Here is a 12,627-nt window from a genome sequence, read left to right as displayed (position 1 = left end):
TCTGGCTGGAGCAGACAGCATTGAAAGCATCTCATAGACACAGGAACTGCCTGTTAGGAAACCCCAGTACTTTTTTTTGGAAGAGAAAATCCAGCCTAATGGAAATGATGAGCTGGAACTGACAAAAATCCTGATCTCCTGGGGCCAGACAGTGACTCAACTGTAACACAGAATGCTGCAAGACTCACATTGTAAGGCCCGGGGTTCTCATCCTAGGACCTTCCTGTGCTCCTTGGGCATTCCCATGATCCAGACTGGCCAAGGCTCTGGGTAGATCATGGTGTGAAGATCCTGTTGGGGGTGCTTCTCTCTCTTATTTCATCTTTAGAAATCTTAACACACCAAACTCAAAAGCTACTGTGCTCTGAATCCTTGATTGCGAACCTCATCTCAAAGGACAAAGGCACAAAGATTTTAACTTCCTTTTGGAATACCATGGTCTGGGAATTCAAACACATTTTCAGCCCCTCTATTCAAATCTATCTCTCCCATCACTTAATCTCTCTCAGCCTCAGTTTCCTTAACTCACAAACTAGTCCTGGTGGTTTTCAAACATTTTAAAGAACTTTTAAAAATAAAATAGTGATCAAGACCCTAATATAATACAGCTAAAGCTGTGAATGGGTTTCGGAGCAGCTTAAATCTTAGTTATGTGGTTCAAACATATCATTATTGGCAGAACCTCTACAGCACCTTTCTGGAGCCTAAGGATTTCAGGGCTACGCAGTTTGAAAGTCACTGGACTGACTAGAAGACGGTAAAGGCCTCTCCAGATCCAAAATGCTATGACCTGCGCCCAGGATTCGTGATGTCGTCCCTTCAGAGGGCTGCCGCTTGTCTAGAAGCCAAGTTCGCTGTTTCTGGTAATTGAGGTTTAGGAAAACAAAACCAGCAGCTTTCCCATTGCCTATATTTTGTCCATCCAGATGACGAGTCAATTGATTGAACTAATCTATCTTGAACAGCATAGAGCAGGTGTCAGGTGAGGAAGCTGTATCTGATCCTAGAGGTTTTAACTATAAGGCGTAGAGTCTCTGTTCCTAAAGTTTCCTTCCTGCCTGTTGGGTTGAGAGAGACATGCATTTTTATCTACCTGCTGCAAGTTCAAGGTCCAATTCTATGTTTAGAGTAAGAGGAACAAAAAATGATCAAATTGCTTACAGTAAGAGCTGAACACCAGAATTCTTGAATTTTTCAGGCGTATGTCAATAACTTAGCAATTTAGCTTGACTGACACAGAAATGAGTACCATAAGACTGACTATGCACTAAAAAGAGATTTAATGTAGTCTGCAAGGAATTTACAAAGAGTTTTACATTGCTTGATAAAATCTGCTAATAACAGAACTCATTTCTACTTTGAAGAAAAAATGGGATCATTAATCTCATGTGAGATGCATAGACATGTACTTCCACCCAAACACTTCAGAAATTAAGTCAAAATAGAAAAAAAAAGTCTACTGAGTTGCTTTATATTGCTGGGAAAATTACTGTTCGTTGCTTAGTTAGAGCTCTTTGGCATCAACAGCATGCATTTGGGAAAGGGTCTGACCTAGCAAGAACACAGAAGAGAAAGAGAAGAAAAGGAGTTCCACATGATATGCCGTGTCCATATGCTTTGGGCTGATCCCAGTCCCTTTCAATGTGCCTAAAGAGCTAACATGATAGGAAGTGAATGTCATAGATTTTCTAGAACATTCCTGATTGGAAAGTTTTACTTTCAAATCAGAATCCACCCACAACTCTATTGGCTTCAAAAAATCAGCACTGTCAAAAGAAGAAACTGAGGCTCGGGACCAGCAGTTAGTGGACTACATGGGAGTCGACCGCGGTTCATGTCCCGGACCCAGTGGCTTAAAACTCACGCCGGGCGCGTGTGCATGTGTGCCCAGGATCCCGAGAGGAGAATGGAGGAGAAGGGTCTGTGGCATGGCCATCCCCCCTGGGGGGTGATTTCTCGCTTTCTGTCTCTCTGTCTCTCTCTGTCTGTCTGGCAAGTGCACACACCCTACTGCAAAAACCTCTCCAAAAAAAAAAAAATCAGCATTGTCAAAAGAAGAAACTGAGGCTCGGCACCAGCAGTTAGTGTAATGGCTATTTCACTGGACTCCCATATAGTTGACCACAGTTCAAGTCCTGGACCTGGCGGCTTAAACTAACACCAGCACCCTATAGCAAAAGCCTCTCAAAAAAATAAAAGAAGAAGAAGAAGAAGGAGAAACTGAGGCTCAAGGAGTGAAATGCCCTGGGCTAGCCACGCCACTAGAAGGTCACACGAGGACTATCTCTGCTCCTCCCTGACCGAGGTTCTTCTGCTAAACAATTTGCCTGACAATCCACCAGAGCATTCTGTGGATAAAGAAGATGTCTGGGCCTCAGCTTTTCAGCGGTGATTGTATACATCTCACGGCTGAGAAAAAGTTGTGCAGTCCCTTTCATGTTCTGGTTTCAGTGCCACTTGGCTGTGCAGATTTCTAAAAGCTTTTGAATAGACTAATAAACACGGAATTGTTCTGAACATCTGTAAGCAAAATACGAAAAGATATTACCCAGTGAATGAACATCCTGGGTTTTCTTGCCAGAAATGGGGTATTTGTATATTAGGCTAATGCACTGAAATTAACCCAGAATGCTTATCCATTGCAAGAATGTCTTTTCATATTTTCATCTGTACAGTCGTTATTATAAAATGTAAGAATAATTCTCTATCAGGGTATTCAGGAATCTGAATAGCTCAATTACTTCTAAAAGCAATGTAGTAAAGCAACAGCATGCCAGTTAATCAGTTGGTTTGCATAACAACTGTTCAAGGGAGGAGGCACGCACATGCATGCATGTGCACATGCACGCATTTGTATGTGAAGAGAAAGGCAGGGTCAGCCCAACTCTTTAGAACACATGTGAAAGATCAAGCTTACATTTGACCATAGAGAAAAGAATTTTGGAAGACAGGTATTAGTGTTATTCAACTGCACATCATAAACAGCCTTTCCCGAGTACTGGGTACAGTGTCTTGCATAGTATAATCTCAGTAAATTGTGCAGCTAATTGATTCAAGACAGCCTACATGAAAGTTAGGCTCCTCAAGGATAGGTGATCTCAGGGTTTGGGCTCTTTGCTGGAAGGCTTTGAAGGAAAATAAATGAATGGGTAAATCCTTAGGGATCATTTTAGGAATAGAATGGTGGCCACTAAAACTTAAATGACTTCTTAGCACATCTCTCCGACCAATCGGAAATGGAATCAGTGGCTCAAGAGAGGTCTGCTGGGGAACCTATGTCGCTGGACTCCCACGTAGTCGACCGCGGTTCGTGTCCCGGACCCGGTGGCTTAAAACTCACGCCGGGCGCGTGTGCGTGCGTGCCCAAGATCCCGAGAGGAGAATGGAGGAGAAGGGATTGCGGCATGACCATCCCCCCTGGGGGGTGATTTATCCCTTTCTGTCTCTATGTCTCTGTCTGTCTGGCGAGCGCACGCGCACTACAGTGAAAATCTCTCAAAAAAAAAAAAAAAGAGAGGCCTGCTGGTTATGGAGGTGTTACCCCACATCCCTGCAGGGACTAGGGCCTGGTGCAAGCTGGTGGCAGGCACTCTCAGAGGGATCAAAGTCAAGTCAAAATCATTCTCACTTGTGAGCTGCAGGGTCATTGTGAATCCATGAACCTGAGAATGGGGAAACTTAAGCACCTGTTACAGATGGCCACTTTTACGATAGGTTTAAATGGAATTATGAACACACATCAGGAAAAGGAACTCCTGAGAAATTCAAGGAAGCAAAGCCTTTGGAAAATCACAGAGGTCTGGCTTTGGGCTCTCAGCTTTGAAGGCCAAAATTCTATTTTCATCACTTATGTCAATCCAAAGTTAATTAATTCAATATGGCAAGAATGACTCATATAGACTAAATTCACAATAGACTGAGACAGTCCAGAGTGACACTAACTTGAATTTGAAAAGAGAATTAACACTGGCTGCCTGACTGATCTGATCTTACTGCATTTGCTTTCTGTAAATAATCTCTACAAGAGAACAAAAAAATTAGAAGGTACTACAAACTATGGATCAGGTAAGAGGGAAGTGATACAACTTAAAGTGCCATGGTATCAGGCTCTGTAGTCTGCCCAAAGTACTCCAGAGGGTGCCACCAGGACCTTCCCTCTCCTGGACTTTCCTAGCTGACAAACCTTTTACACAGTCAGGATGTTCCATCAGGTTACTCTGAAGCTCTACAGAGAGACTGGAAAACCAATCTCTCTTCTAAGTGACTGCCTGTCTGCAATTCATTACAGGCTTAATTTACACATACTACACACTGGCATTTCCGGTGGGCAACGTTATTCCAAATCCTGAAGGAACTGTTGTCCCCTGTATCTTGTACATATGCTCAAACCACACAAAGAACATGGAGATCATCCATGTAACAGACCCCTTAGCCCATTCGTGAATCTTCTGCTTAGATGTCACAATCAGCTCTAACCACATATCACCTCTGAGGTCACCTCCTCTCTCGGCTATTACTTGAAGTCATATATCTTTTCTACATGCCTAATCGTGACTCTAGTTCGGGTCTCAGAATCTCTGACCCACCAATCTCCTCACAGAAATACCATTCAGGCATGAAAATGCATCCTCCCTGGACACACATTGCTTCTATACCAACATGCACACTCACTCTCTCACTCACATCACGTTGAGAGTGTGTGTACTCACTAGCAGAGCAGGTGTAGCAAGCTTGTACCAATAATTCCTTCGCTTATAATCACCCATCTGTGTGCCAAGACAAAGCTTGTGGAAGTTGGGGACCAGCAGTTAGCATAATGCTATGTTGCCGGACTCCCACGTAGTCGACCGCAGTTCACATCCCGGACCCAGTGGCTTAAAACTCACATCGGGCGCATGTGCATGCATGCCCAAGATCCCAAGAGGAGAATGGAGGAGAAGGGATTGTGGCGTGGCCAATCCCCCAGGACGTGATTTCTCACTTTCTGTCTCTCTATCTCTCTCTGTCTGGCGAGTACACGCACCCTATAGCAAAAACCTCTCCAAAAAAAAAAAAAAAAAAAGCTTGTGGAAGCTGACATTTGTCATCATATGATAGCTTAACCAAAGGGTTGAGGGGCAAGATGATAAAGCTAGCCCTGTGGAGTTTTTGGGTTTTTTTAGGTTTTTGCCATAGGATGTGTGCACTTGCTAGAGAGACACAGAGAGAGAGAAGGAAAGAGAACGATCATCCCCCAGAAGGAAGTCATTCCGCAACCCCTTCTCCTCTACTCTCCTCTTGGGATTTTGGGCATGCATGCACACGCTCCCAGCTCAACTCTCAAGCCATTGGATCCAAGACTCAAACTGTGGCTGGCCGTGTGAGAGTCCAGTGCCTCACTAACCATGCCACCTCCTGGTTCCAGCCCTGTGGATTTTGGTAACCTCCCTAGAATCCTGATATATGCCCCAAGAAGCCAAATGGTACCTTAGGATCAAGCACATTGCTATATGAGAGAAGGAATCTGCACACAATTCACAACCCAAGTCCGTAGGCTTCTTTTCTTGAGTAAAATATAATAAATAAATAAAAACCAGACCAGCTCCATAGTGGGTAAGGAAGCCAGATCCATATAGCCAACTATGGTTGAAATCCTGGCCCCAGTGGCTTGGAAAACATGCCAGGCACATATGTGTGCATGTCCCAGATCCCAACAGGAGAGAAGGGATTGTGGTGTGACTACTGCCCATTCGAGGGTGCTTTTCCCTCTCTCTGTTTCTCTCTGGCCAGCACACCTGTCCTCTGGCAATAATAAATGCATACACACACACACACACACACACACACACACACACACATGCACACACACCTTTACAAAATTGGTTGCCATCAAACTTTTATAAGTTTTCATTACAAATATGAGGATAAGCAATTTTAAAATTTATGCAAATACTATAGGCTATATTTCTCTCATACTGAACCTCAGCAATTATTATGCAACTTACCAGAGTCTTAGTTTTTTGGTTTTTATTATTTTTTTTTCTTTCAAGTCAGACCCCTCCAGGGCTGACTTGTTCAGCATGCCTCTGAGCAACAGAGGCTTCAGAGGGAGGCCTGCCAGTCTAACCTGCTCTCTGCCTCCCTCACCCCTTCCCCAGTCAAAAATCTTTAATTAGCTGGTTACCATAATTACTCTAGCTAGGGACCTTATTTGTTCTCATTCCCTGCTATTCCCAAGGATCTGAGGGCTCTACCACTTCTGTGCCAGAGGGATCTTTCTATCACAGCTTCTCTCTGCCTTTTTGTTTTTTTCCTTTTATGATCAGAACAAAAAAAGCCTAGGGAAAGAAATCATCTCTCCTTCTGTGTCTGGGTAAGACCCTATAACTATCTCTTTCCAATCAGGAGCAAGTTTCCATGACAACAATGCTTCCCCACACTAGCGTTAACTTAGCAGGTAGTGTTTGTATCAAATAGAGTTCTTTACCAACCTCTGTGGTTTCTGTACTTTACCATTGCTGTGGGCTTCTAACACACCAGCTGTTTGCATGAACTATATCTTAAAAGGGTTTTGTCCTTTTTCCTTCTAAACATCAGAAAGACCTATATATATATATATATACTTGCTACTTTCCTTATAAAAATCATTGCAACACATACCAATATATTAAAAAGTACAGCAGAAAAATAGACTTGAAAGAGAACTTACCACTTAGTGGAGGGAAGGGAGAACAGATAAAATGGAGAATACCTGGGATGTAATGATAATTGGGTGACTTACACCATGGTCAATGGCACCAACTTTGAGCTGAGAGCTAATTAGGGAGGGAATCCTGCTATGTATGACCTTGGGTGAGTTACTTATCCTTTCTGAGGCTCATCACTCTCTGTAAAAGACAGAAACTGAGATACCTCATAGGACCGTTTGGTAAAAAACAAAGATATCAATATCTATGTGCCAGGTATTACAATATTACAATATCTGGCACATAGTAGGGGTTCAACATATGGTAATTATCATGTTGCAATTGTTAAGGTAAAGAGCTGAACTAGAAAGAGTCTAAGCAAAACACGCAATTACAATATTCTAATAAATTGTTAACATTTTGCTGGCTGAGGATAATAATGTAAGCAGGAGATATTTGGAGGTTTTCTTAGCAACCTTTTTCTCTTAGGCTATTAAGTCATGTCTAGAATTACAGGAAGGAATCTATTAATTTTCATTCCTAAGACTTGAGAGGATACACCTGGGCAATCTCCTGAGTTCATCTGAATCTATTTATAGCTCTGCATAAGCATTTGTGAAATTTTGAAATAGAAGCAAAAAAAATTAACGATTAAAATATTTGTCAGATATTCCACATTCTCAATACCATCTGAATAATTTGATTCTTCTCTAAAAGCAAGAAAATAAGTATATGCATATTTTTACAATATTTTCATTGTTGTGCAGCTTAAATTGCATTTCAAAATCAGAATTCATATTGCAGCAATCAACATGCTCATTATTCAACCAGCTTCCCTATTCCAATGCCTCCCCGCCACCATTCATGGTGTCCTCAGAGAACTGAGAGATTCCTCCACCAGTAACACCAATTCAAGCTCTTATTCTGTTATTGTTTTGTCTTGTTTTTTAAATCTGTCCAAGGGTTCATGTGCTCACTAGAGAGGAAAAGAGAGAGAGAAAGCAAAACAGCACTCCCTATGAGGCCTGGTCACACCACAATCCCTTTTTCTCCATTCTCCTTTTGGGATTTTGGGCATGCACACATACACACCCAGCATGTTTTTTAAGCTACGGAGTCTGGAACTTGAACCATACAGTTAGTCATATGGAATCCAGCTGCCTTAACCACCAGATCATAGGCTGGGCCCAAGCCTTTATTAAAAAAAAATAATAAAACTATTTACATATTATTTAAACCCCATTTCAATGGGATTCAATATGGAAGACTGTAGACTTAGATAAACTCCCTATCATGCTCTCTTAAGATGGTGAAAAACATCTTTCTAAGAACAGTGCTTTAAGAACTATATGCACTGGTGGGAAAGTAAGTAAAGGTAAGCCTCGAAGGCCTGAAAGAATTCCAAAGAGGTCACCTGCTATTCGAGCCAAAATTTGCCACAAAGGCATCTGCCTATCCCGTTGGCCTTAAGTAGAAGTCAGCGTCAAATGGTGAATATTCTAGACTTTGAAGACCATATAGTCTCTGTCACAACTACTCAACTCTGCCAGTATGGCATGAAAGTATTCATAGATGATAAGATTTTTTTCAGGGAACCAGCAGTTAGCATATTGGCTATGTTGCTGGACTCCCATGTAGTCGACTGCGGTTCGCGTCCCGGACCCGGTGGCTTAAAACTCACGCCAGGCACGTGTGCGTGCATGCCCAAGATCCCGAGAGGAGAATGGAGGCGAAGGGATTGCGGCATGACCATCCCCCCTTGGGGGGTGATTTCTCGCTTTCTGTCTCTGTCTCTCTCTGTCTGTCTGGCAAGCGCACACGCCCTATAGCAAAAAAAAAAAAGAAAAGTACTTTTTTTCAAAAATAGGCATGTGGGTCAGCAGGTGGCATGGAGACTAAGGTGGCTGAATCCCGCATGGCCAACTGAGTGATACAAGTCCTGGACATGGTGGCTTGAAAAACACAACAGGCACGTGTGTGTGCATGCCCAAAATCCCAAGAGGAGAATGGAGGAGAAGGGATTGAGGCGTGACCATCATCCCTCAGGGAATGTGACTTCTCACTTTCTCTCTCTTTCTGTCTCTCTCTGGCAAGCACACACACCCTACAGCAAAAACAGGGGGAAAAAATGCATGGTTGTGTTCTAACAAAACTTTATTTATATAAACAGATGGCAAGCAGAATTTGCAGCTTGGGCCATCATTTGCTGATCCCTGCATTATAGCATGGCTCTTCATGCTTTTCCCTCCAGAACACATGTCTGGCACATGATGTGTTTTTCCCACGTGGTAGATTGTTATAGCAACTGTCCTGATTTCTTCATACATCCCTATATTCCTGCCTTTGGGGAGCCCTTCCCATAGGTACTCTAGGGAAAACCATGTGACTTGGTTTTTTTTGTTTGTTTGTTTTTGAGAGGTTTTTCACTACAGGACACGTGCGCTCACAGAAAGAGACAGAGAGACAGAAAGCGAGAAATCACCCCCCCAGAGGGGAAGGCCACACCGTAATCCCTTCTCCTCCATTCTCTCAGGATCTTGGGCACGCATGCACACGCACCCGGCGTGGGTTTTAAGCCACCGGGTTCGGGACGTGAACCGCAGTCGACTGCATGGGAGTCCAGCAACACAGCCATTAGGCTAACTGCTGGTTCCCCGTGTGACTTGTTTTGACCATTGGGACGATAATAAATATGACACAAACCAAGAATGGGGCTCATCTGCTCTGACAGCTGGGTCTCCTATAGCCACCACCAAGTGATTTAGCCCAGACCAATGTACCAAAGACACGTTGTCCATTATCCTTACGATCTCAGCAGACCGCAGTACTAATCAGCAGCCAGCAACTGCCAGACATATGACTGAAGCTATCTCGGATCAACTAGCCCCACCTAGCCCACCAACTGATGGCAACTGCCTAAGTGAGTCCAGGTAGATGAGCAGAAGAGATGAGCAGAAGAACCACCAAGCTAAAATTGCTGACTGACAAAATCATAAGCTAATAAAATTATTTTTAGGGACCAGCAGTTGGCGTAATGGCTATGTCATTGGACTCTCACCATGGTTTGAGTCCCAGATCCAGTGGCTTAAACTCACACCAGGCACGTGTGCGTGCATGCCCAAGATCCTGAGAGAAGAATACAGGAGAAGAGATTGTACGAGGCCATCTCCCCTGGAGGGTGACTTCTCACTTTCTGTCTCTCTGTCTTTCTGGTGAGTGCACATGCCCTATAGCAAAATCATCTAAAAATTAATTTAAAAACATGATTTTTAAAAGAATTATTTAATTTTATTCATCACTGTAATTATTATTATTATTTATTTGACCAGAGAGAGGCAGAAAAAAGAGGGAAAGTGAAGAGAAAGCCACTAGGTCCTGTGGTGGCAGTCAGCCATGTGGGAGTCTAGTGCCATAACCACCATGCCACGTGCTGGCTCCCATAAAGTGATTGTTTAAAGCCACTAAGTTTTATAGTGGTTGTTCCACAGCAAAAGATAAGTGATACATTTCATAGGAAGTTTATTATCCTCTAAAAATATTAAGTGAGAGTCTCAGAGGTATATTTACCAAAAATGTAAAGAGAAGATGAAGAAAACACACAAAGAAATTATTGTCACCGGGAAAATCCTGTAACCTACCCCATTGCTTCTTGCAGTAATACAGCAGAGTCGATTGTTCCTACCTGAGCAGACTTCTTTATAAGTAGGATTTGGAGTATAGCCTCCTGCATAGCCAACTTGAGTTGAATATACATGCTTTAAGGTCCAGAATTTCCTTTCAGCTCCCCAGAAGCAGCCCATTCCTAAGAAAAACATAAAATGCTGAGTAATTTTTCTTCAAAACAAGGTGGTCATTGCACATTACAATATCTGTTACATTAGAAGAGCTTCTGCTATTTGGTAATAAAAAATTATTAAGATTTTATCTTTTAAAGGAGAGTTTTTAACATTTAAAAATAATTTTGTTAAAAATAATTTTATTTAAGATTATTTGCATAGAATGTCTTCTTTTTGCTTTAGCTGTACAAAACCTTAGGAACATCACATTTTAATGGAGTTAGTAAATCTACACTTTTCCAAATAACACACTAAAAGGATAACTGTATTCTATGACTAATTGCCATATTCAATTCAAAACTTGAATTAATAGAATTTATTTAATGATAAGCTTCCAGGTCATGCTTTCGAAAAATATTTGAACAAAGAAGAATAGCACTAAATTAATGAGAAAATTTTAATGAGAAAATTTCCAAAATCAACATCAACTGATACAGTATTTTCAATGAACAATTCTACACATGCTCAGCTATTTAAATTTTGTTTAAATCACCATAGATTTATGTGATAAATCACTAATTATTGAAAACATATTTTTCCTTTTTTTGTTTATAAGACAGAGAATACATGGGTTTACCAGAGAGAAACAGAGAAACAGAGAGGGAGGGGGAAAGGGAGAAACCACTCCCTCAATGGGGCATGGTCATGCCACCATCCCTTCTCCTCTTCTCCAACCTGTCAAGATTTCGGCATGCACAGGTATCCAGCATGTTTTTTCTTAAGCTGCTGGGGCAAGGATTTGAACCATGTGGTCAACCATATGCAATCAAGTTCCCTTAACCACTAGGCCATACAGCTGGTCCTCAAACATACATTTTTTCTAAGTTCTATCACTGAACATAATAAATAAGGAGAAGGGGAATGTGGAGGGGTGGCAAGGAAGGAGGAAACAACAAACTCACAAAAAATAGCACCCATTCTAATAGTAAACACTGTGTTTACAGCAGTAGTCACTGGATCTTTTTGAAAATCTTATGAAAACCAAGATACAACTCCTAAGAATGTACATATTCACATATATCAAAAATGGTAGACTGCATTTCTTTGGGCTCCAAATAAAGAATCCCCACTTTCTATCATAAGTTTCTAAACTGTCCTGGACAACTGCTGTTCTGGGGTCCATTTCTTTTGGATGTAAAATTACTGCTTCACTCCGGGTTTATATGGCTTTATTAAGACATATATAACTAAAATCTTGGGTGGAAGAACAGTTGGTAAATTAATGTATACCTCCTACTGCTATATTCACTAGATTTGCTAGATTAGATGACAGAGCTGAAAGAAAAGCTAGAAGTTTACTGAAATTTTTGACACTAGTTAATATTCTATTTTCAAAAGCAACAATAACCAAAAAAGCAATGTGCATAAAGTTTTACATTATATAAAAATATTCTATGTGCTAAAATGTGAGAGGAAATCTGCCAACCAAAAATAGGTTAACAGAAAATACAATAGAGCCAGATAATGAAATTCAATGCATTAAAAAAAGTTGCTGTTGTGATAATATTGCAACATGGAAATATGTATATGATCATATCATAATTATCTAAGGCTCAATTAAAAAGGAAATTTTTATGTGCATGTTTTTATTACAACTATTCACACCAAAATAGACTGGAAGCAAATACACTGAAGTTATAACTATGATTGCACTGCAGCGATGAGAGTGTAGGAATATTATTTTAGTTTTCAAATTTTTCTGCAATAGATTCCCATTACTTCTTAAAAAGTTTATTGGGGCCAGCAAGGGGCATAGTGGTTAAGGCACTGGACTTCCAATTGGTTGATCATGGTTCAAGTCTCAGACCCAGAGGCTTGAAACTCATGCCAGGCCCATGTGCATGTATGCTCAAACTCCTGAGAGGAGAATGGAGAAGGGGTTCTGGCATGGCCATACCCCCAGGGGTGATTTCTCACTTTCTCTCTCTTTGTATCTCATCTCTCTGTCTCTCCATTGAGTGCACACACCCTATAGCAAAAATCTCTCTCTCTCAAAAAAAAGGTTATTTGTTCCATGAGAGATAGATAATGAAAGACAGCGAACCCTCAACAGGGTCCTAATGTCACGATCCACCTATAGCCTTAGCCAGTCCTGCCAGACATGGCAAATCATAAAGTCAAGTAGG

At 41.5% G+C, this 12,627-nt stretch overlaps 1 protein-coding gene across 2 annotated transcripts in view; it reads right to left on the bottom strand.

Moving 5' to 3' along the window:
* Positions 1 to 12,627, bottom strand: part of MSRA (methionine sulfoxide reductase A) — a 434,018-nt gene that overhangs the window by 201,778 nt on the left and 219,613 nt on the right. The window contains exon 2 of one of the 2 annotated variants that reach the window (XM_027765448.1): positions 10,348 to 10,467. In XM_027765448.1, the coding sequence (XP_027621249.1) occupies positions 10,348 to 10,467 (120 nt within the window). Of the gene's footprint in view, positions 1 to 10,347; positions 10,481 to 12,627 lie in introns of those variants that run through there. The other variant, XM_027765449.1, reaches the window with a different exon arrangement.

This window comes from Tupaia chinensis, unplaced genomic scaffold (genome assembly GCF_000334495.1).
Source record: "Tupaia chinensis unplaced genomic scaffold, TupChi_1.0 Scaffold138390_1, whole genome shotgun sequence".
Classification (NCBI taxonomy): Eukaryota; Metazoa; Chordata; class Mammalia; order Scandentia; family Tupaiidae; genus Tupaia; species Tupaia belangeri.
Note: the sequence above shows the minus strand (reverse complement) of the source record. Positions and strands in the feature narration are given on the sequence as shown.